This window comes from Corticium candelabrum, chromosome 10, assembly GCF_963422355.1.
Source record: "Corticium candelabrum chromosome 10, ooCorCand1.1, whole genome shotgun sequence".
Classification (NCBI taxonomy): Eukaryota; Metazoa; Porifera; class Homoscleromorpha; order Homosclerophorida; family Plakinidae; genus Corticium; species Corticium candelabrum.
The window spans coordinates 671030-692255 of record NC_085094.1 but is presented as its reverse complement, the minus strand read 5'-3'; the positions used below and the strand labels follow the sequence as shown (position 1 = coordinate 692255).

The window sequence follows — 21226 nt, the reverse complement described above, 5'->3', positions numbered from 1 at the left end:
CCTCTCGCGCTATCGTGCCCAGTTCCCGTATAAGACGGCTCTGCGACTCAGTTATCCTGGGGACTAGACACTGGACTGGACCCGCGTCTGCTTTTTCCAAGGCTAATCCTTTCCACAGAGCCGTAGACTATCTAGAGCTCTGCCTTTTCAAGTGTAGGCTACGGTGCTGTATTGTACATTCTAATGTCCAGGGAGATTCTTCTAACCGTTTATAGTCCTGGTGGAGCAGATCCTGTGTTTGGATGTGTGTGGGACTTTCTGTTAGGGACGCTAGAGCATACGCTGAAAGGAGAGCAAACGGTGAAAGGTGGATACAGCACTCATGGCGGCGACATAATTGTTGCTTGCCATTCAACGAAATCGCTTATAAACGTCTGGTCGTTGTCGAAAGTAAGGTGACTTTAGTGTGTGTTTGTCCGCTTGTCGTTCCTTAATTAATTAATTTATACGTTATATTTGACATTGATGTAGCTATTCTATTTATCTTCACATCATTCCCTGAGTAGTAGGATTACTGTAATTGTTCTAATTATAGCGTCTCTAAGTAATAATTACCAATCTAAATGGCTCTCCAATTAGAGTGTAAGAAATAATTATGGCTACACAAGGCGCCTCACGTAGATGGGTGTTTAGGTAATTAGAGTCAAGTCATATAGGGCTCATTGTAGAATGTAAGGTACTACACCACTAGGACAAAAGGAAAACATGTTAGGTGCACTCTAACCTGTTCTTTGTAAATCTTCAAAATAAGCTGTTCCTCAATTACCATCTAGAAAATGTTACAGGATACAGTAGTGATGGTTCATTTTAGGCAATCAATCAAGACCTATTGTTACAGGCTTTGCAAAAGAAGAATTATGGTATTTAGTTTAGCAGTGACTGACCAGGCCTGGGCACACTAGACAGTGTCACCCCATCTTTAAATTAGGCGGTAGTAGAAGGGTTAATTAACTAATAGTGTCAAGACCAGTAGAAGCATACACATGTTTGCTCGAAAACATCCTAGAAGAATGAAGCTAGTTGATCTTCGCTCATTGGAACAGCTGACTTGGCACTGGTACTAGTGACAGTCTGTGCAATATAGGTTTTGCAATTGTTAACCTCAGGGGCGAATGTGCTAGGGTTGCAGTAACCTACCACCTATAGGTACCTACCACTTGCCATCTACTCTGCATAGGTCCACTGTTACAGTCTAGGTGCAGTTGCACCTGTCGGTCTACTCTCTTTTTTTGGTCAGTATGCATCTCTGCTGTGTGTACTCTCCTATGTTTCTCGTAGATTTGTCTGCAAATGAAGCTATTTGATACATTAGCCTCACAAGCCAGGCTCTTCTGAGCAGTCACTGAACTAAATGCATGTGAATCACGAAGTGCCTCCTTCTCCTCGCGTGATTCACATGCATTTAGTTCAGCAACTGTGTGGAAGAGCCTGGCTTGTGAGTCTAGTGTGTCCTTCTCAACCAGCTCTCTAGACATGTTTTGGCATATGGTTTTTAAAATTAGTAACCTTCACATGACTTTGTATCTGATGACTTATCATATATAATATGCTTCCTTGTACAGCTAGCAGCCAAGGGTTTAGTACTTCAGTGCTTCATCATTTTTGTAACAGGTTTGTAGTAAATATCTACCACGTTATTTTTGGGATGACGTCATATTAGTTCTGAGCGGCTTCCTACTATCCTTTCTGGATCTGCCTCTGAATTTTTTAGTATCTTCTTTGATTGTGATTCTGATATCATCTTCCGAGAACATAAAGTAGACTATTAAATATAATACAATGGCTAGACTACTGCATCACTGTAATTAGTAATAAAACGAGTAATTGAAACTGTGTTTACACTGTCACTTCCCACTATGAGCCTTCCGAAAACCATGATAGGATTGTCGCAAAGACTCATGAATTTAGATGGTATTATTTAACTGTGCTACTACTAAAATCTATCTAAAACCGTACAAAGTGGCTGTCATTTTACATGATCACAAAGTCCATAAATAGTCTGTGGTCATCAAAGGTCAGTAACGAGAGTTATCACATACAGGACATCAATATCGCTTATGGTTATGCAATGTGAGGTTTTCATGTTTACATTGTAAGCAGTGAAAGCGATTGATTTCGCGTTGGCAGTTGCAACTGTTCAGTTTTGTTGTTTATTTCCAATTGTAAACGTGAATTACACTGTTCTGATAAAAACTCTTTCATGAATGTTTTGCAGATCCTATTTGCGATTTGTCTATTGTTTCTAGTTGCCATGTACGACAAAATTGCGAATACCTGGTAGGTGATTGGATTACATTGATGTGTGGCACATTCCTGAGCATGACAGACTTATACCACGGTCACACTAGAGACTTCAGAACCATGCCAGGTATAGTAGAAGGTGATCTACTTGGCCAAAGTCAACATAAGAACGAGGCCCTTATCAAGTATTTTAAGTAGAATAGAGTAATGACATTCTTGAAGAAAATTAACTGGTCTAGCTTGGTTCTGAAGTTGCTAGTGTGAATGCAGTATTAGTCAGCCATTCAGTCAGATAGCCCACAGAACAGAAGTCAGTTAACCTCTGTAGGTTTTGAGTACACTACCAGCTATTTCTCATGTCTTTGCAAGTTTCCTTTCTTATGGCTCAACTGAAATGATATATATCGTCTTTCTAGGACACAATTTAGTATTGCATTGTTGTAATCACCTTCATCAAAGAGGTTATGTTTTCATTGGTGTTGTTTGTTTGTTGGTTTGTTTGTTCGATTGTGTATAAGCAGGATTACTTAAAATGTGCGAATGGATTTTGATGAAATTTTTGGTGGTATGATTGAACATTGATCTAGGAACTATTGACTAGTTTTGAGGATAAATCCAGATCTGCGCCTTCCGAGGGGTCAGCTTTGCTTGAAACATTTTGAAGAAGTGAGATGACCTTTGATTCACTCCTACAAACTCATACCATCTCAGTCCAATGATTGATGTACAAATTGAAATGATGTCATTTAGTTAAACGGTATATGACTGATGTACATGCTAAGGTAAACATAAATTTTTTTCAACAAATGGTTGCCGTGGCGGTGACTATTAGTGGCATTATGAGGAAACTAAGCTGGCTTGGCAAAGGTTTGCGCTGTCTAAGTTTTATCTAGTGTCTTGCTAACAATAAATTGGTGGCATTTATTTCTTCATCCACTGATTCATAGCAGCCAATCAATTAACGTACTGTATTGTCATAAATATAAGCGACCTCGAATACGAGCCAATCTTGAACATAAAAGCTGAAAATTAAAGACTTTGCGCTGCATACAAGCCTGGTTGCGTTTAGTAGCTGATCTTTTATTCAAGATGCATTGCACTGCGTCGTCGCGTACACGCGCTGTCACATGTACGTGCACATGTGTTGGCAAGTGTATGCAGCATTCAATGACACCAACAATGATGACAAAGATTCAGCTGACACTCTTGAAACTGGCATCTTATGGTAGTCATGTCTATATATCTTAAATGAATCATGTTTTTCAAGTGACATATGGTTGTCATGTCTTGTCCCTAGCGTGTTCGAATGGCATACAATCTGTCTTGAATATAATTTTGTCTTAAATATTAGCTTGAACTTTAGTTCGGCTTATACAGAAATACACATGGCTTTTATTTGCGACAATACGGTACGTGAAGCTAAATACACATTTGTATAACAAAAGTCATTAGTATCCAAAGCATTGTCAAATGTGTCTCAAGTATGCCAGAAAACACGTCAATAAACCAACGTCAATTGGGGAGGAGCAAGTTCATTGGAAAAATGAATACTGTATTGTCGCAAATAAAAGACAGGCTTATATTCAAGACAGGCTTATATTCAAGACAGGCTTATCTGCCATTTGGACACGGTAAGGTATAGACATGACAATCATGTACCACTTGAAAAAGTAAATTCTTTATGATATATAGACAAGACTGCTATGAGATGCCAGTTTCAAGAGCATCAGCTGGATCTTTGTCATTGTTGTTGATGTCATTGAACGCTGTACACACACGTCGACACATGCACACTTGCACGTGACAGTGCTGTGCATACGTGTGCGTGCGTCTTGAACAAAAGATTGGCTTCTAAACGTGACTGGTTTGTATGCAGTTTTGGCTTTTATTTGAGATCGGCTTGTATTTGAGGTTGGCTTTTATTTGCAACAATATGGTAATCGAACTACTAGATCCTGACAACACTTTTTGTGCTTGGTGCAAGAAGAATGTGGCTTTTAGGAAAAGAACATTATACCAACAGTCAAGCATGGAGGCGGCAGCGTCATGGTTTAGAGCTACTTGCTGCCCCTGGCATAGGGAACTCGCTGTGGGAAGGGAGGATGAATTGTATTCAAAATGCTTTATCTGATTTACAGTGGCCAAGCCAGAGCAGATCTTTAAATCCACTGCCATGGTTTAGAGACATATGAAACAGAGTTCATTGTCATGATCCAGGAAATTGAACAGAATAAACATTTGTTGCTAAAGAATGGTCTAAGATTTCTTTGAACTGTGCCAAAAGCTTATAGAACTAGTAATTGAAGCTGTCAGTGTGTGTTTACATCCTTGCTTTTGCAGCTATGAGCCCTTTGAAGAGCTACAATAGAATTGTTGTAAAGTATTGCAAATTTTGAGTATGTCCACACTAGCGACTATACTAGTTTAAAAGTTGTTTTGATCTAAACATGTTTAGAATTTAGTGTGTCTGCGTTAGCAGTAAACATGTTTAGTTGGCAAACAACTTTTGCTAAACCTAGTTCAGAGGTAGTTTAGTTCAAGTTAGTCATTTATTCATGGAGGTCGGGTACAGTCATGCCTTAAGCTTGGTTCACAATATTGATACTGATATTCACGTCAACGTCAATATTTTGAACATGTCAGCATCACCGACATTGATCCCAGCATCACCGACATTGATCCCAGCATCACAACGTTGACGTTGACACTGGAATTGAACCAAGCTCTATCCCAGCGTCACAACTGGAAGTACTCAGTGTTAACCACAAGCAGGTGATCAATTTCGACCAATCAAAAGCCTATCCAGGACCAGCAGTGGATGAAGCGCTAGTGCAGTCCATGAGGAACTACCCGTGTTATTGGCAAATCCGGTTGAATGATTAGAAAGACTTAGGACTGAAAAATGCCCTTGAAATTGTCTTTTCTGCTGGCATCACTAACTATTTTCTAATCCTCTTTAGTTTCCTTCCATTAGTTAGCAACAGAAGAGTCACGTATAGTAACGGTATTTGTTTATGTTGAGCGTGCTGGACTTGAGGTTTGGACCATCTGATCTGTGCGTGGCATCATGCAAATATTGTAAACAAGTTAATGTCGGACGCGGATGATGGTGTTGACGTTGAGGTCAACATCAGCATCAATATTGGGAACCAGGCTTTATATATTTGACTACGCCACTTACTATGTCATGTGACTTTACAAAGTTTTGTTTCTTTCGGCTCTTGTTAGCTGAGATTATGCAAAATTTGCTTAGTTGATATAATTGCAGGAGAAATTGGAGTTAAAAATACTAATACAAGGTTTATATACTTCTACCAACGAGGTTGATTGCTGAAACTTGATTTTGCAATTAGAATGACAGGCTGAAGCTTTCATATTATGTTTGAACCACATAGAATCCTAACTATTTCTTTCCTTAGCTTTAAAACTCATTGTTTTGTACATTATATTAAGGGGTTTACAAACTGATCATCACTGTAGGTATATCCATTCAATGGTGAGGGAGTGGGGGATTACACAATGTGAACATGCTACAAAGTGAAATGCATCACATTTGCGATATCCATACCAACAAAGTCTCTCTCCAACTTTGATTCGAAGTGATGGACACACTGGCAGAAACAAAAAACAAGCAAGCAAATGACATTATTATTTATATTACCTCTGGAGTTTTGTTGCTGGGAAGACTTTTTGAACTGATGGCAATTAGATTTCTTGGAACATCTTTGCATGTCAGTTGACATAGACTGAAAGATGGTGAATCTACTGGTTTTGAAAATTAAGTAGCATGTCAGAACGTGTTTGGAAAACAGCTGTGGATGTTTTTAACTATGTTAAACAAGTGTGTGTGTGTGTGTGTGTGTGTGTGTGTGTGTGTGTGTGTGTGTGTGTTTGTGTGTGGTGTGTGTGTGTGTGTGTGTGTGTGTGTGTGTGTGTGTGTGTGTGTGTGTGTGTGTGTGGTGTGTGTGTGTGTGGTGTGTGTGTGTGTGTGTATGTGTGTGTGTGTACAGTCCTTACAGTTTATGTGTATGAAATTTCGTATTTATTTTTCATGGCTCTGATTAGAGCAGTGGAGACTTCTAATTTGTCTATTATGTCAAGTACGCCAATACCAATACTGCAGAGAAACATACCCTAAAAGCTCTAATTCAGGCACCTTTCTAGTTTGGCACCCTCTGAGGCTAGAATTGTTGCTTGGTTCACAACACCTGCTGAACTGACATGTTGTCCAGAAGGCAGGACAGTTATGAACCTATTGACAATAATGACAGTAGTGACAGTGATGGTAATGAACGTGATGGTAGTGGTACGTAGTGGTGGCTTGATAATGAAGTTATGCAGGTATTCAGTACAGTGCAGTGCTACTGTTGCCACTTTTGATTGATGAACTGCAATGGTATATCACAAATATTATACAATGTCTGATGTGTCACTTGATACCAAAAGTAGCTCTATTGGTACTTAGGCACTGTCCTCACTGAAGCTCCTCCAGAGTGCAAAACTATTTTAGGGGTCTCTAATTGAAGCGCTTTTTATCACATAATTATTTATATGGGACGTCTGAATGGTACACAAAGAAGCAAATGTAAGTCCCACAGATCATGTTTAGGGTCATCTAATTAGTCTCATTCCTTAATCACTTTGAGGAAGCTTCACTTGTTAAACGCTGCTCACATTACAGCTTCAAATGGCCTTGTGTACCGTCATTAAAGAGAGACCATTGGTCTATGTTTAGTTGTTGTACTCTTTTGAATACTAATTTCGGTTTGAACTGGAATTGTTGGAACTGCCATGTTCACTGTTCCAACAATTCCAGCTCAGATGGTTGAACTGTTAGAACTCTTCTGACAGTTCTAGAACTCTCAGAACTATATCGAACACAAACTACGAACTACCCTCCCCCTGTCATTTCCAGTTCCAAAAATAGTATTCGAATGCGTCCTTTATGTAGTTGCACTCTCATTGTTATGTGGTGTTGTGTACTAACTATTTGGGTATAGGAAAATTTGGAGGTCTTTGGTGGTCAATTTTGTATTTGTGTTTATAATCAAACAAGCAGTGACATGTTGTACATAGTACTTTTCGCTACTATGCAGATAAAAGCAGCTGACTTTCATGCAGGTGTGAAGGCCATACATGTTTTGTTGCATAACGTTCTGTCTGATTGACACAGTGTAAATCTACCAAACTAAGTTAGTCAACTGGAGGGAACGCTTTGTCTGGTCCAATCTACGTGTGGCAGCTTTACAACCAACAGTATTAAGAGTAGATAGGTGGACAAATGGATAGATCTCATGTAACATGTGATGCTTATATGCATCAGAAAACTTGTCACAGGTTTCTATTGGATGGCTCCTCATCAACAGAACATTTGTGTTTATACCTTGGTTTGTCAGATCTGTTTTTGCAGGAATTAATCTGTATTTTTGTGAAACAATCACTATAGTGACTACATTTTACTAGAGAAAATCTTTTGCTATGTCAGTTCTTTACCTGTTTTGCATAAAACCACTGACTAAAAAACCATAGTTTTAATTTATGAATCAAAATTTGTCAAGAATGTTCAACAATTTGTTAATTTTTGAAAGTATATTAACAAACTTCTTTATCATCACATGCAAGGAGTTAATGAGTTAAACAAGGCAATGGTTCAGACAGCAAGAAGCATTAATTAATTTAAAGATTAGTGCAAGGCAACACAACACAGGCATTTAGTGTATAGATACTAATCTCTAAGTTTGTGATCTGTCTTTTGTTCTTTGTCATCTTTTTGCGTTGTTTCCTATCCTGACTGTGTACTTAGGGCTATCTACCTTTAGAATAGATTGTGCTGATGGCTTCAATTTCTGCCACTTCCAGTTTCTTTGCCATGGTATACAATCTTTTTTCTATGTGAGATTATGATGTAAGACCTGGCATTGCTGCTGTAATTACAATTATTACAGTTGTAGTACATCTACAGGCTTACTGACACTTACCATGTTGTAGGTGGTGTTCACATCTTTGCTAATACCTTGCACTAATTGAGGTGTTGCTGACATTTCTTTCTCAAATATGCATAAGTTCAAAACATGCATTTTGTTATTTTTGATTTTTAACATTTGGAAAATACATTGCATGTTTGTTCTAGACAAGAATGATGGAATTTAGGAATGTAATTTATGTGTAAGACCAACACTGAATAGGGCTAAGTTAGAGCATCTTTAATAGGATCAGAGAGAGAATCTCAAAGTAAGATTATATATCATATCAGGTTGTCTTTTTTCAAGTTTCTAATTTGGGTTTGTACAGATAATGTTATAACTCTAAGTTACTTGTCAACTGATACAAATAGTGGCAACATAAAGAATTGCTTAATTGCAGGGTCAAATTGTTTGTCGTCTTTCATGTCCTGGTCGCATTACAGCTTTGCAGTGCTCACGTGATGGTGTTTACTGTATTGGTGCTGTCTCTGAAAAGATATATGTGTGGCAGGTAATTAGCAGTTATAGAATGATGTTACAATTCTCATTAAGCAATTTATAGCTTCATTCTGGAAAGTTGCTAGCAGTTCTTTTGGGCCATTACCAAACAGTCAGAGCTTTACAATTCTCTGATGATGGCACTATGTTTTTATCAGGAGGGGATGATAATCTGGTTTGTGTTTGGCAAACAGCAAGGTAACAGCAGCATTAGCCATAGGATAGACTGTCGCGTCTTGTACTGGATTGATTGTTTTCACATCGATTAACTTTTTGGTTACAGTGTCTTGTCTTCAGCTGCTCTTAATGAGACTTCTCCTCCAGCACATGTTTGGTCAAGTCATTCTCTTCCTGTGACATGTATACACTGTGGGTTTGGTGGAGTCCGAAGTCGAGTTTATTCGTGTTCTATTGACCAAACATGTAAGGTATATGTTGCAATGGGCAAGTTTAAGTTGGGTAATCATCTTTAGGAGTCTTTTCTGTTCTTGCTGTTTGACTGAGTGTAGATATGGGAAATGTCTTCTGGCCAACTGCTTTCTTCATTGACATTTGAGACGGGAGTAACTACAGTTACAACGGATGCAGCAGAGCTAAGGCTTTTTGTTGGTTTAATTACAGGAGATATTCATCAAGTCAATCTTCACAAGCAGTTTACCTTGCAACTGGTGCGTGTTCTGGAATTGTTTCATGCCTTAGTATTTTGTGTATGAAAATTGTAACCACAGGATTGAAGGTTTGGATTTGTACTCAGGTCTGTGTAATTTAGTTCCAGCTTACTACAACAAGTTAGGTAGTTCTGCACAAGTATAAACGCAGTATTTGCTTTATGCTCTTGTATTGGATACATCAAACATGCATGTAACATGTGGGTTGCTGCTGGGTTGAAGATGCCCGTACAAGTGTAAAGATATTTTGCAATATCCATATCGGCATGGGAAAGTATAGGATTGATATAATGCAGTACTGTAAATCAACTAAATTTTGTAAGTGATCTCTGATTACCAAAATTATTAAATACTTACTAATTTTTGTTGCTCTGGATTTTTAGCAATACTTTGCATATAGTACTAGTAATCATCACGTGTTACGTGTGCCAGACAGACTGACACTGTACACATATGAGACAGCCTGTGAGATACTGCTAGGACATGTACACTATGTATCGTGAAAAATGAGACTTATTCCTTTAGTACTAACAAGTTTAGGAAATAGTTGGACCAGGTAGTTCATTGTACATATTTGTGCATAGTTAGAGGTGTAGTTTGTAGTTAAACCTTGAGCAATACTACAATAGGTGCTACATAATGTGCCGGTTGCTAGTAGGTAAATCCTGACATGGATTTGTAGTTTCTTCTTTTTGAACAACTTAACAAAGGGTCATTCATGTAGTTATGTAATATAAGAGCTACCTTTCAAGTCACACCCTGGCCTTATGACATGGCTCTTGTGTGCTACCTAAGAGAAATCTCTGCCTTTGTTGCTGTCCTGGAGCCAGGCTAAGTACTCACAGGAGCACTGGCATGTGACACCAACTGAGGTGCTGGCACCGGAAGTTCCACCAGGACCTTGGTGACTGATCATCAAGTCACAGTCGGTGGTTGCTACTCTCCCCAGTTAAAGGTGAGGTACATTTCTCATTTATTCTTCTGAGTTGAGAAAGGCAATTGTGTGTAAGTTCTTTGTGCAAGGGAATTATGGTCGTGCTTGACCCAGACTTGAGCTTGTGAGGGTCCCTGGACTTTCAGATGCTTTCACTCACCAAATGTGACTCATTCTTTGCTGCACACGCCACACAGTATGTATGTTTGTATGTGTATGTATGTATGCATCATAACAAGTTATTGAGAGCTTGTAGGAAAAATCCACACAAACGTATGAGAAGTTGGTATCTTGGTGTGATAATGACTTTGGTCATTCAGTAAAAGTGACTTGGATGGACGGATATCAGAAAGAATGACATCCACCTACTCACTTTTTCAGAGTCCACAACTTTTGAATACTTCAGTAACAGTACAATAAATCAAACTACCTGCTTTCAGACCCCATCTTGGCTGTCTCCAGCAAACAGCCCTACCCTTGAGTTCAATGATGGCCTTATATAACAATGGAAAAACTGTCAAAGAGATCTAATACAGTAAGTAGAGTCTGCATTATCATCTGACCAACTGATAGAATTTCATATGTTATCTTCAAATGGTTCTTGTTACGCTTTGGTCTGTTGAGTCTTTTCAACTGTTGTTGGGAGGACTGTAGGGTACCTAATGAATTCATGTGCAGAAAGCCGTGATCTAGCTATATCAAGTCGCCGGGTGGTCAAAGTGTATGATCCAGAATTGCAAATTCAGTCGGAAACTATTCCATTTATTGGAGACACAATTTTCAAATTTCTTGGTCTGCTTTTTGACATGTCTTTGTCATTGTTAGGTGTGCAGAACATATTGGTCAAGCATGTGTGTGACAGACTTGATGCTATACTTATTCGGTGAACGCAAAGAGTCTAAGTTTACAGTCGTTATATATGTTTAAGCATATCTTGGCTGCTGAGTCTTGTTGATCTACCGTTAACATGGCTTGAACATAACATTGACACCATTCTTACAAAACATTGAAGTGGATTGGTTTGGCCAAAAAGCTAACCTAACAATCCTTTACCTGAATTCTGAAAGGTTTGGTTTGGGCTTACCGAGACTATCTACATAATTTCAATCAATTGTAGCTTGCACACTACAGTGGTTTTTGCAATCTGATAATGTGAAAGTTCAACAACTGGCTCACAATGAAGAAAATCATTAACTTCAACTTTGCAATAGAAAGTTTCTTCCTGCATATCTTGCACAGTCGATGACCAACAAAGAAATTGGAGCAGTCGTTCAGCGTCAGTGTTAGAAAATAGATGAGCAAGGATTGGCACAACGTGTGTTACAAAGATCTATGGTTAGGTCAATAGACGACTACAACAACATTTGGTATTTAACTGTAATATGCTCCTGGACACAGTGTATAAATGGTCAGTCAACTCCGTTGTGGACATGCTTCCTCACAGATCCAACTTGGTACGTTGGAATAGGATGCTGTGTACAAACAATGTCACACGTTCTCAATGACTGCCCATATCACTGCAGTAGGGCAGGAACACGTGGAGACGTAATCAAATCTTGTCAGTTCTAAAGGATAGTTTCAAAGATTGCTTGCTAAACAATCTTTCACTTGAGTATGACTTAAAGGTTATCTACTTTCTGCAGTCTGTTTACTTCACTCTCAGGCCAGACATAGTGATTTATAATTCAGAAAGAATAAATCTGGTTGAGTTGACGGTCTCATTTGATGAAAGAATGGCAGATGCCAAACAAAGAAAACTAGACAAGTATGAAGATCTGACTGGAGAAATAACAGCCTATGGTTTCAAAGCTACTATCTACACCATCAAAGTAGGAGTAAGCGGGAGTACTTACAGTTTGCCCTTTTATTGTTGAAAGACATCACCTCTCTTGGCAACAAAGACGTCATGAAGATAAGGAAGGAGGCCTGTAGGAAAGCCATCTGTTGCTCCTATATTCTGTGGTGTAAGAGAGACTCAGCTGAATGGGATTGTCAGAGTAACGGATTTAATAGTTAAAATTGTTGAGCGTTTTATGATTAGTGCAGTGTATTCAATAGTTCTAAATCGAGTGACGCTGCATATAGTGTTTTTAAATACGCCATTATTTTAGGAGCAATGTTGGCATTACTTGTAGCAGCTTCCCTTTAAGCATCTCTCCTGTATGTATGTATATATGTATGTGCATACCTTTCTGGCAGTTGCACAGACCGAAACGTGCTTCTGGCAAGCCACTGCATCTTGTTCTGCTTTTCTACTTGTTGCTATTACTAGCCCCAGTGGATAGAAGGCATTTCAAGACGAGAGAGTGGATCTGGGCATGCACATCCCTTATTCCCTTTAATCTATTCCGCATGCAGGTTTCTCTTTTGTGTCGCTTTTTGTTTTTTTTGGAATTTTTCTGTTTCTTCCAAAGTCTCACGGCGATGGAGGAATGGTGACGGCAGCAGGCGTAGGATGGCGCTGGGAGTCGATAGCCATGATTCTGCATGTGAGCGGTACCAGTAAGATGGTCGTTTGTGAATTAAGCGGGGGTGAAGTTTACACTCGGTCCTGCTGGTATGGCTGGGCAGCACTATTTAGTGATAGCACTGCCCACCTCACTCGAGGAAGGGCCTAGAAAAGGTGGCCTAAACAAAGCTCACCCTCTTTGTCTCTACCAGCTTACCGCGGTTGGTTGGGCATCCAATATTGCGGTCGAAATAAAGTGAAGCATAACCTCGCTGTTGCCTGTTGGAATGTTTGCTCGCTTCTGGACACGCAACAGCAAATGGAACGTAAAACAGCCATTCTGGCAAAGGAATTTTGTTGCTATGACATTGATATTGTTGCTTTAAGTGAAACCCATCTGTTGGATGAAGGAAAACTTGAGGAAGTCGGTACAGGTTACACATTCTTTTGGAAAGGACGTCCTTCCAATGCGACACGACAATTGGGTGTAGGTTTTGCTGTCAAATCCTCCTTGGTGGGTAGTCTCGACAACCTACCAAGGGGAATAAATGATCGTTTAATGACACTTCGCCTACCTCTTTCTGGTGGTCAATTTCTAACCTTGGTCAGTTCATATGCTCCAACGATGAACGCCTCCGAAGAAATCAAAGAGAAATTCTATGATGATTTGAGTAACATTATTGGTGCTGTGCCAAAGAAGGACAAACTGCTCGTTCTAGGTGATTTCAATGCTCGAGTTGGTAGCAATCATTGCACATGGAAAAATGTGCTTGGTAAACATGGCATTGGAAGAGAGAACAGTAATGGGTCACTTTTGTTGTCACTTTGTTCTACGTACCAACTTGTAATCACCAACACACTGTTTCAACAGAAAACCAAGTGCAAGACCACCTGGATGCATCCTAGATCAAAGCATTGGCACCAGATAGACTTCATTATTATTCGTCAGAGAGATGTCAGTGATGTTCGTCACACTAGAGTCATGCGGGGAGCTTCTGCCTCAGTCTTTTCTGACCAAAGATTGGTGCGTAGTAAGCTTTCACTTTCTGTCAAGAAAACTGTTTCTCACCAGTCTTGACAGAGATTTAGAAAATTGAATGTCAGCCAGCTAAATGATCCCTCTACCAGTCTTTGGCTGAAAAACGAACTCACCACAAAGCTGCAAGAATTGTATATTCCATCTTATGATTCAGCCAGCAACCTGGATGCATTATGGTCAAGTTTACACTCAGTTGTTCACAATGGTTCTTATGAACTACTTGGCAAGCCTAATAGGAAGCACCAGGATTGGTTTGATCAAAATGACACTGTCATCAGCCATCTCCTTGATATGCATTGCTTGCATCATGTCTGGTTATCAGATAAACGCAATCAAAGCACTGCTGATGCCTATCATCATGCAAGAAAAGCAGCAAGAGCTAGGCTCTCTGTGATGAAGAACAAATGGTGGTTACAGAAGGCAGAACAGCTTCAGTTAGCTGCTGACCAGCATAACTCTAGTGGCTTCTATCAATGCCTAAAAGAGGTGTTTGGGCCAAGTGTAAAGACAATCGCACCTCTACAATCTGTTGACAACTCCAGGCTTCTCTATGGACGACGAGAAATTTTGACTCGTTGGGCTCAGCATTTTGCAAGCATCTTGAATCATCCAACATTTATTTCACAAGAAGCTATTGACAGCATTGATGAACAGCCTGATCTAGTTGTAGCTTGTGAACCACCATCTAACAATGAGATAAATAAAGCTATCAGGAAAATGTCAAGGAATAGATCTCCTGGTGCTGATGGCCTATCTGCTGAAATTTTTCAACATGGAGGAGAACTGCTGTTGTTCAAACTAGGTGATTTCATTCGTCTATGCTGGGAACTCGAAGATGTACCCCAGAACTTTAAAGATGCCAACATAATTCATCTATACAAGAAAAAGGTAGTCAATCTGACTGCAACAATCACCGTGGGATCTCTTTGTTGTCTGTTGCTGGCAAAATTATGGCCAGAGTTCTTCTTGATCGTCTTGCCTCAAACTTTTCAGAGAGTATCCTTCCTGAAAGCCAATGTGGTTTTCGTTCTGGTCGTGGTACGTCCGACATGATCTTTTCAGCCAGGCAGCTTCAAGAAAAGTGTCGTGAACAGCACATGGATCTATTTATGGTCTTTATTGACTTGGTCAAAGCGTTTGACTCGGTTGATAGAACTGGCTTATGGAAAGTCCTTTTGAGGCTTGGCTGCCCGGTTAAGATTGTGAATCTAATCAAAGCCTTTCATACTGGTATGATGGCTTGTGTTGTCGAGGATGGGTCAAAGTCAGAAATGTTTGCAGTAAACAACGGAGTGAAACAGGGCTGCGCTCTAGCACCTACTCTTTTTAGCATTTTGTTTTCCGTGGTTTTAAATGATGCCTTCAAGAACATCCGAGAGGGTGTTCGAGTTGAGTTTAGAACTACTGGAGGTGTATTCAATCTCAGGCGCTTACAAGCCAAAACAGGTTTCTAAGACTCTACTGAGAGAACTCTTGTTTGCTGACGATTGTGCATTAGTTGGTCACACATATGAAGACATTCAACACATTGTCAACTGTTTAGACAGATCAACTAAACGTTTTGGCTTGAGTATCAGCTTGAAAAAGACAGAAGTGCTTTTTCAACCACGTCCAGGCTCAAACTATAACCCTCCTCCAGTTATGATTGGTGATCACCCATTGTCTTATGTCAGCAATTTCAAGTATTTGGGTAGTTTCCTTTCAAATAATGCAACTGTTGATGCAGATGTCTCTCATAGGATATCAAAGGCCAGTGCTGCTTTTGGTAAATTGTACAACAGACTCTGGTAAAGGCATGAAATCAAACTGACCACGAAGGTTGCAGTTTACAAAGAAGTAGTCTTATCAGTTCTATTGTACGGATGCGATTCATGGACCCTTCTTCGTCGTAACCTCAAAAGTTTGGAGAGTTTTCATCTGCGATGTCTTCGCCGCATATGTGGAATCCAGTGGACTGACTATATACCCAACACAGAAGTGTGATCTTGTTTTAACATCAGTGGCATTGAATCTTTTGTCATGAAATGCCAATTTCGCTGGGCTGGTCACATGTCTCGAATGCCTAATGATGGAATTCCCAAACAACTCCTTTTTGGTCAACTGGAACAAGGCCATCGTCATCAAGGTGGTCCTAAATTACGTTATAAAGATTCTATCAAGGCTAATATGAAATCTTGTGGGATTGACTTCCTGCATTTTGAGAAACTATCCAGTGATAGAACAAACTGGAGATCTCTTTGCCATTCATCACTCCAACAGTTTGAAGAAAATCATACTAGACATCTTCAAGCTCAACATCAGAAACGGAAAGAACAAATTGTTCCTACCAACAAGTCATTTGTTTGCCAGTCTTGTGGCAAGGAATGTCGTTCAAAAGCAGGTGTTAAATCCCACCAGAGACACAGAGGACACTAAAGAGAGTCATCACTGTTATCAGTGGACATGCCATCATATGTATGTATGTGGAAGAAACATGACATTTGGATCGATACCAAGATTGCAGTCTACAAAGCAGTTGACTATCTATTCTGCTTTATGGTTGCGAAGTGTGGACCACATACGGGTGCCACATTAAGAAACTTGAAGCTTTTCATCTCCATTGTCTTTGCACCATCTGTTGGATTCACTGGCAGGACATGATGTCTAATGTGGAAGTTTTAGAAAAGGCCATTATGCCTGGAATTGAGTACTTTCTCATCAAATCTCAGTTCAGATGGACTGGACATCTAATTCGGATGTCTGATGACAGAATTCCCAAGCAGTTACTGTTTGGTCAGCTTGCACAGGAAAGTGTCCTCAGTCAAAGTCAGAACTGCGTTTCAAAGACTTACTAAAGACCAACTTGAAAAGTGTTCAATTGATTCCAACATCTTGGGAAAAGCTAACATCAGGTAGAGCAATTTAGAGAAATGTATGTCATTCCTCACTAGAAAATTTTGAAGAGAAAAGAGTTGAAGCAATATCACTTAAGTGTCTGAGTAGAAAAATAGCACATCTACATTATGTACTGGTTTCTAAGGTGACGAATAAATGTACTTGTTTTTAATGTGGGAGGATTTGCCGTTCAAGTGTGGGTCTTGCATCACACAGGAAAGCAAACGGACATTGACCAGTGTCATGTCATCAATGACATCAGTGGACAACCATCATCATGTAGTGTATTTATGTACGTATATATATATATATATATATATATATATATATATATATATATATATATGTATGCACCTTTTGAAACATTTGGAAATCGTTTGTGAAAAGTATAGACCAGGTTTTTTACAACTACATGACTGTCTTTAGCCATCTTTAGCTGGACGTTTTAGTGTAAACGATTTAATTAGATTGTGATTGTTATTGTTTTAGAAGTCGTAAGGACTCTCAATCATAATATAAAAATGTATGTATGTGTGTGTGTGTGTGTGTGTGTGTGTGTGTGTGTGTGTGTGTGTGTGTGTGTGTGTGTGTATGTATGCAACCTGTTCTTAGAAAAACATCTACCAAGATCCTGGGCATTCTCTGTTGACCTTCCAGGCTTACCATATGTACTCCCATCAGTCATGTCCAACTCATCTCTTCACCCTATGATGCCAGAAACAAAGGAGATTAGACAGTGTGTTTTAAAGAGAACTTTACTACCTCTTTTCAATACAAGAAAATAAAGACAGCAATGTGGTATCTGCCTGTAAACGAGCTAAGTGGACTGCTCATTTTCACACTTTGCAAGTTGGGTAAGAGGCCTGGTAGATTATAGTAGCTTTGATCCTATATTTCGGTTTCTCAATGTGAGCAAGCATCAAATTCCTTTTCAGAAAGCTGTGCAGACTTTCCATTGGCACATTATTTGCAATCTGGTGTCATTATTTGCAATCTGGTGTCGAAGAAATCAGACTGTTGGATGGACTCTGACTTATTTGTCGAACAGTAGTAATCATTTCTTAAACTTCTGTGCTAGTTTTGACTCTTGCTGTCTTTTGCTGTTTAGTTTTAGTGTCTAGGGATCTTTTAACTTTGTGCCGTAGTAGTTGTACTTAGGCAGGGTCTTGGACACACTTCTTGGGATGAATATACCATTTATTTATGTATGTATGTATGTATGTATGTATGTATGTATGTATGTATGTATGTATGTATTGCGAGGCTGGGGGATGCCAGAGGTAGCTCCGCCAACATTCCCAATACAGAGTGAATTCCAAGTCATTTTGGAGAACTTTAGACACAAGGGTATATTAACCGACAGGCTACGTAGATTGTGAGCCTAATCGATGGGAAGACTAACCACAATCAAGAAGTAGAAAGAATGGCGACCGACAAGTTGACAAGTTGCAAAGGCCGTTGTCAGTCAGATTGGTTGCTGAAGGTGTGACAGCAGAAGACATAGTGAAGGCTTATTTTAGCAACTGCCGGAAGAGTGTATCATGGGAAGAGTGTATCATGTCTGACAATAGCAGAAACGTGGCAGATTACCTTGCTGAATGAAGAAGCCAAAGAAAAGTTGGTACTGACAGGTCTGATAGTGAATAATGTTCGATTGGAAGTAATGCCACTACAAGATCCACCAGGTTTCGTCTCAGTCAAAATGCTCTTTGAAATGGCAGATAATGTCATTATCTGGAGAAAAGCAGGAAACGGTCAAGTTGCAAAAGTTACAAGCAGTATGTATTCCTTTGCACGACGTGTGGAAACGGGAGTGAGAGTATACAAACTACAGAATCCAAGAGGTTATTTCCCAGAGCGCATAATTTACGTCTGCATGTGCGATATGCTGGATAGCCTCCAACATGTTATAGATGCGGAAGCACCACTCATATGATAAAGGACTGTCAACAAGAAAATGATAAGAATTCTGAAGACCAACTAATGAGAATCATGACCACGATCTTGACAAAAACCACAATGTAGAAATACAGCAAGAAAACAAAGAAGAAGGAGGAGGAGGAGGAGGAAGAAGAAGAAGAAGAAGAAGAAGAAGAAGAAGAAGAAGAAGAAGAAGAAGCAGAGAATGTGAAAGAACAGGAAAGTCAAACAGCAACAGATATGGAACAATCAGAACAGAATCCTGAAAGTACGAAAGACACCGTGGAACCTCTGCAAGAGACGACAGGCTCAACAATGGAAACCACCAATCAGTCACAACCAGAAACAGACAACCAAAGGGTAAGGGACAAATCAATAACAAACGCGCTACCAGAAACAAGACTGTGGGCACAATTCAATCCAAAAGAAAGCACAGCAGATCAGAAGCAGCAGCTGAGGAGAACTACATTTTTTTCTTTCATATGGCTTGGGCCTACATTTGTAACGGAACAGACAGCGTAAATTGAAGATACACATTGAATTCATCGCGTTTACGAGTAGAAATCCTGTTAATAGTTTTTAATAATGGATAAAAGCTGTTGAAGACCATTTACAGAAAGACGAGGTATAACTATATTCATTTGACAATAGTATCTAGCGTATGATTGCAATGAAAACGATGTATACTGAGTCTTAAGGACTCTTTTAATAAACAGAAAAGAAGTGTATGTATGTATGTATGTATGTAGGCCCATATGCCTGGAATTGAGTAGTTTCTCATCAAATCTCAGTTCAGATAGACTATTTTTTGGTCAGCTTACTCAGAGAATGTCCTCAGTCAAAGCCAAAACTACTGTTCAAAGGCCCAATAAGACCAACTTGAAAAAGTGTTCAATTGATCCCAACAACTTGGATAAGCTAACGTCAGATAGAGCAACTTGGAGAAATGTATGTCATTCCTCACTAGAAAATTTTGAAGAGAAAAGAGTTGAAGCAGTATCACTTAAACGTCAGAATAGAAAACAGCACATCTACATTGTGTGCCAGTTTCTGATGTGACAAATACATGTACTTGTTCTTCATGCGGGAGAAATTGTTGTTCAAGTGTGGGCCTTGTGTCACACAGGAGAGCAAACAGACATTGACCTGTGTCATTACTGAAATCAGTGGGCAGCCATAAAAACCATCATCATGCATGTCACAAAGTGAACTTCCGCCAAACTATTCTATTCAAAACAGATTTTCATCAGTTCTATTTGACCAACGTCTATGCATCAAATATAGCAGAGTGTTTTGTGTAAGAGTTATGTTGACTACCGGTATATTTACTGAAATATAAGAAACGCATTTTATGTATCTATTTTCTGTTTTATGCACATATTTAAATAGTTGTACATGTTTTTGAAACAGGCAAAGGCTACATCAGCAAGCAGTAATAGCTGTAGGCTTCAGGGGCACAGGTCTGTTTGCTTTTGACATCTTCAGTTGTCTCTAGTATGTAATAGTATGTTGTGTTTAGTCAACAAGTAACAAGTTTGGCTGTATCACTGGATGGCTGTTTTCTTTCTTCAGGCTCATCTGATGAAACTGTAAGAGTGTGGCATATTGGTAGCCAGCAGTGCCTTAAAGTTTTGAAACAGAGAGGTAGCTTACTATTTGTGTTCATTTTATGATGAATCAGTGTTGTAGTGAACGCCTCACTTTCTAAGGACCAGTTGCTGGAGTTTCGTTACTGTTACGACCAAGGTTTTTGATGAACAAACTTTGTTTCACCAGTTGTATTCAGCCTTTGCAACAAAACTTACATAGCCTTAAAGAAGACTTTAAAGCATTGAGGAATTTAGATTGTGATGCTCACAGTGTTCTGCCTGTTTTTGTACCTTCGTCAGATGACTATGAAAATGAACTAAGACATACATGTTACAGTCGGGAAATGCCATTGTCGGTCTTTGATGTATGAATGTTCTGTCATATATTCTTGCGCATTACGTGAAATGACTTTCTGACTCAGGTTGGAGATAAGCAAGATGATCATAATGAACAGTGCCACATGAAGAAGTTGGAATTGACCAATGAACAGTTGTACCAGTTTGGCATTCAGCTGCTTTCTCATGAGATGCATATTCACAAAAAATAGAAAGGTTATTAGAATATACACTGTATAACCTTGTGATAGATATGTTTGTGGCTATTGTGACTATATCTACTCACACGCCTTTGGTTAAGTTGTACAACTGTCGTTTGGTGAATATTTGAAAGGATGTACTAGATACTTACCAGATTTCTAGTACCAGGTGTATATTATTGAAGAGTATTAGCAATTTAATTATTATTTATGTCAGGAATTAGGAAGACTGATAACTCAAATAGAAATTTGACAGTGTGCATGTATAGCATGATGATTAAATTGTTAATTAATAGAATACTTTATGGAGATTGAATAGCATAGTAGTAGTGAAAATTGTGGAGTTACTTCTAAGCTGATCTGTGCAGTTGTAGCCGGAAGAGGAGTTTGTATTTAGTAGTGTGTGCTGAGCTTGTGTGCTTTGGTTTTCAAAGTGACATTTCATTGCTAACCCACTGACATTTGTGCTACCGACAATTTTCTGAGGACTGATTACTAATTTTTTATTGCTCAAA

At 39.2% G+C, this 21226-nt stretch overlaps 3 protein-coding genes across 3 annotated transcripts; all 3 read left to right on the top strand.

Moving 5' to 3' along the window:
* Nucleotides 1-39: 39 nt before the first annotated feature.
* LOC134185974 (WD repeat-containing protein 18-like) lies at nt 40-9503 on the top strand. Its single transcript, XM_062653867.1, has 5 exons — nt 40-390; nt 8605-8715; nt 8767-8900; nt 8986-9130; nt 9212-9503. The coding sequence occupies exons 1-5, from the start codon at nt 184-186 to the stop codon at nt 9413-9415; spliced, it is 801 nt and encodes a 266-aa protein (XP_062509851.1). The 5' UTR covers nt 40-183; the 3' UTR covers nt 9416-9503.
* Nucleotides 9504-10377: 874 nt separating this feature from the next.
* On the top strand, nt 10378-20967 carry LOC134185991 (uncharacterized). Its single transcript, XM_062653891.1, has 6 exons — nt 10378-10500; nt 10561-10839; nt 19997-20046; nt 20106-20230; nt 20296-20540; nt 20598-20967. The coding sequence occupies exons 2-6, from the start codon at nt 10810-10812 to the stop codon at nt 20721-20723; spliced, it is 576 nt and encodes a 191-aa protein (XP_062509875.1). The 5' UTR covers nt 10378-10500; nt 10561-10809; the 3' UTR covers nt 20724-20967.
* LOC134186100 (uncharacterized) lies at nt 14793-15757 on the top strand. The gene is made up of 2 exons (XM_062654017.1): nt 14793-15474; nt 15532-15757. The coding sequence occupies exons 1-2, from the start codon at nt 15146-15148 to the stop codon at nt 15581-15583; spliced, it is 381 nt and encodes a 126-aa protein (XP_062510001.1). The 5' UTR covers nt 14793-15145; the 3' UTR covers nt 15584-15757.
* Nucleotides 20968-21226: the final 259 nt, after the last annotated feature.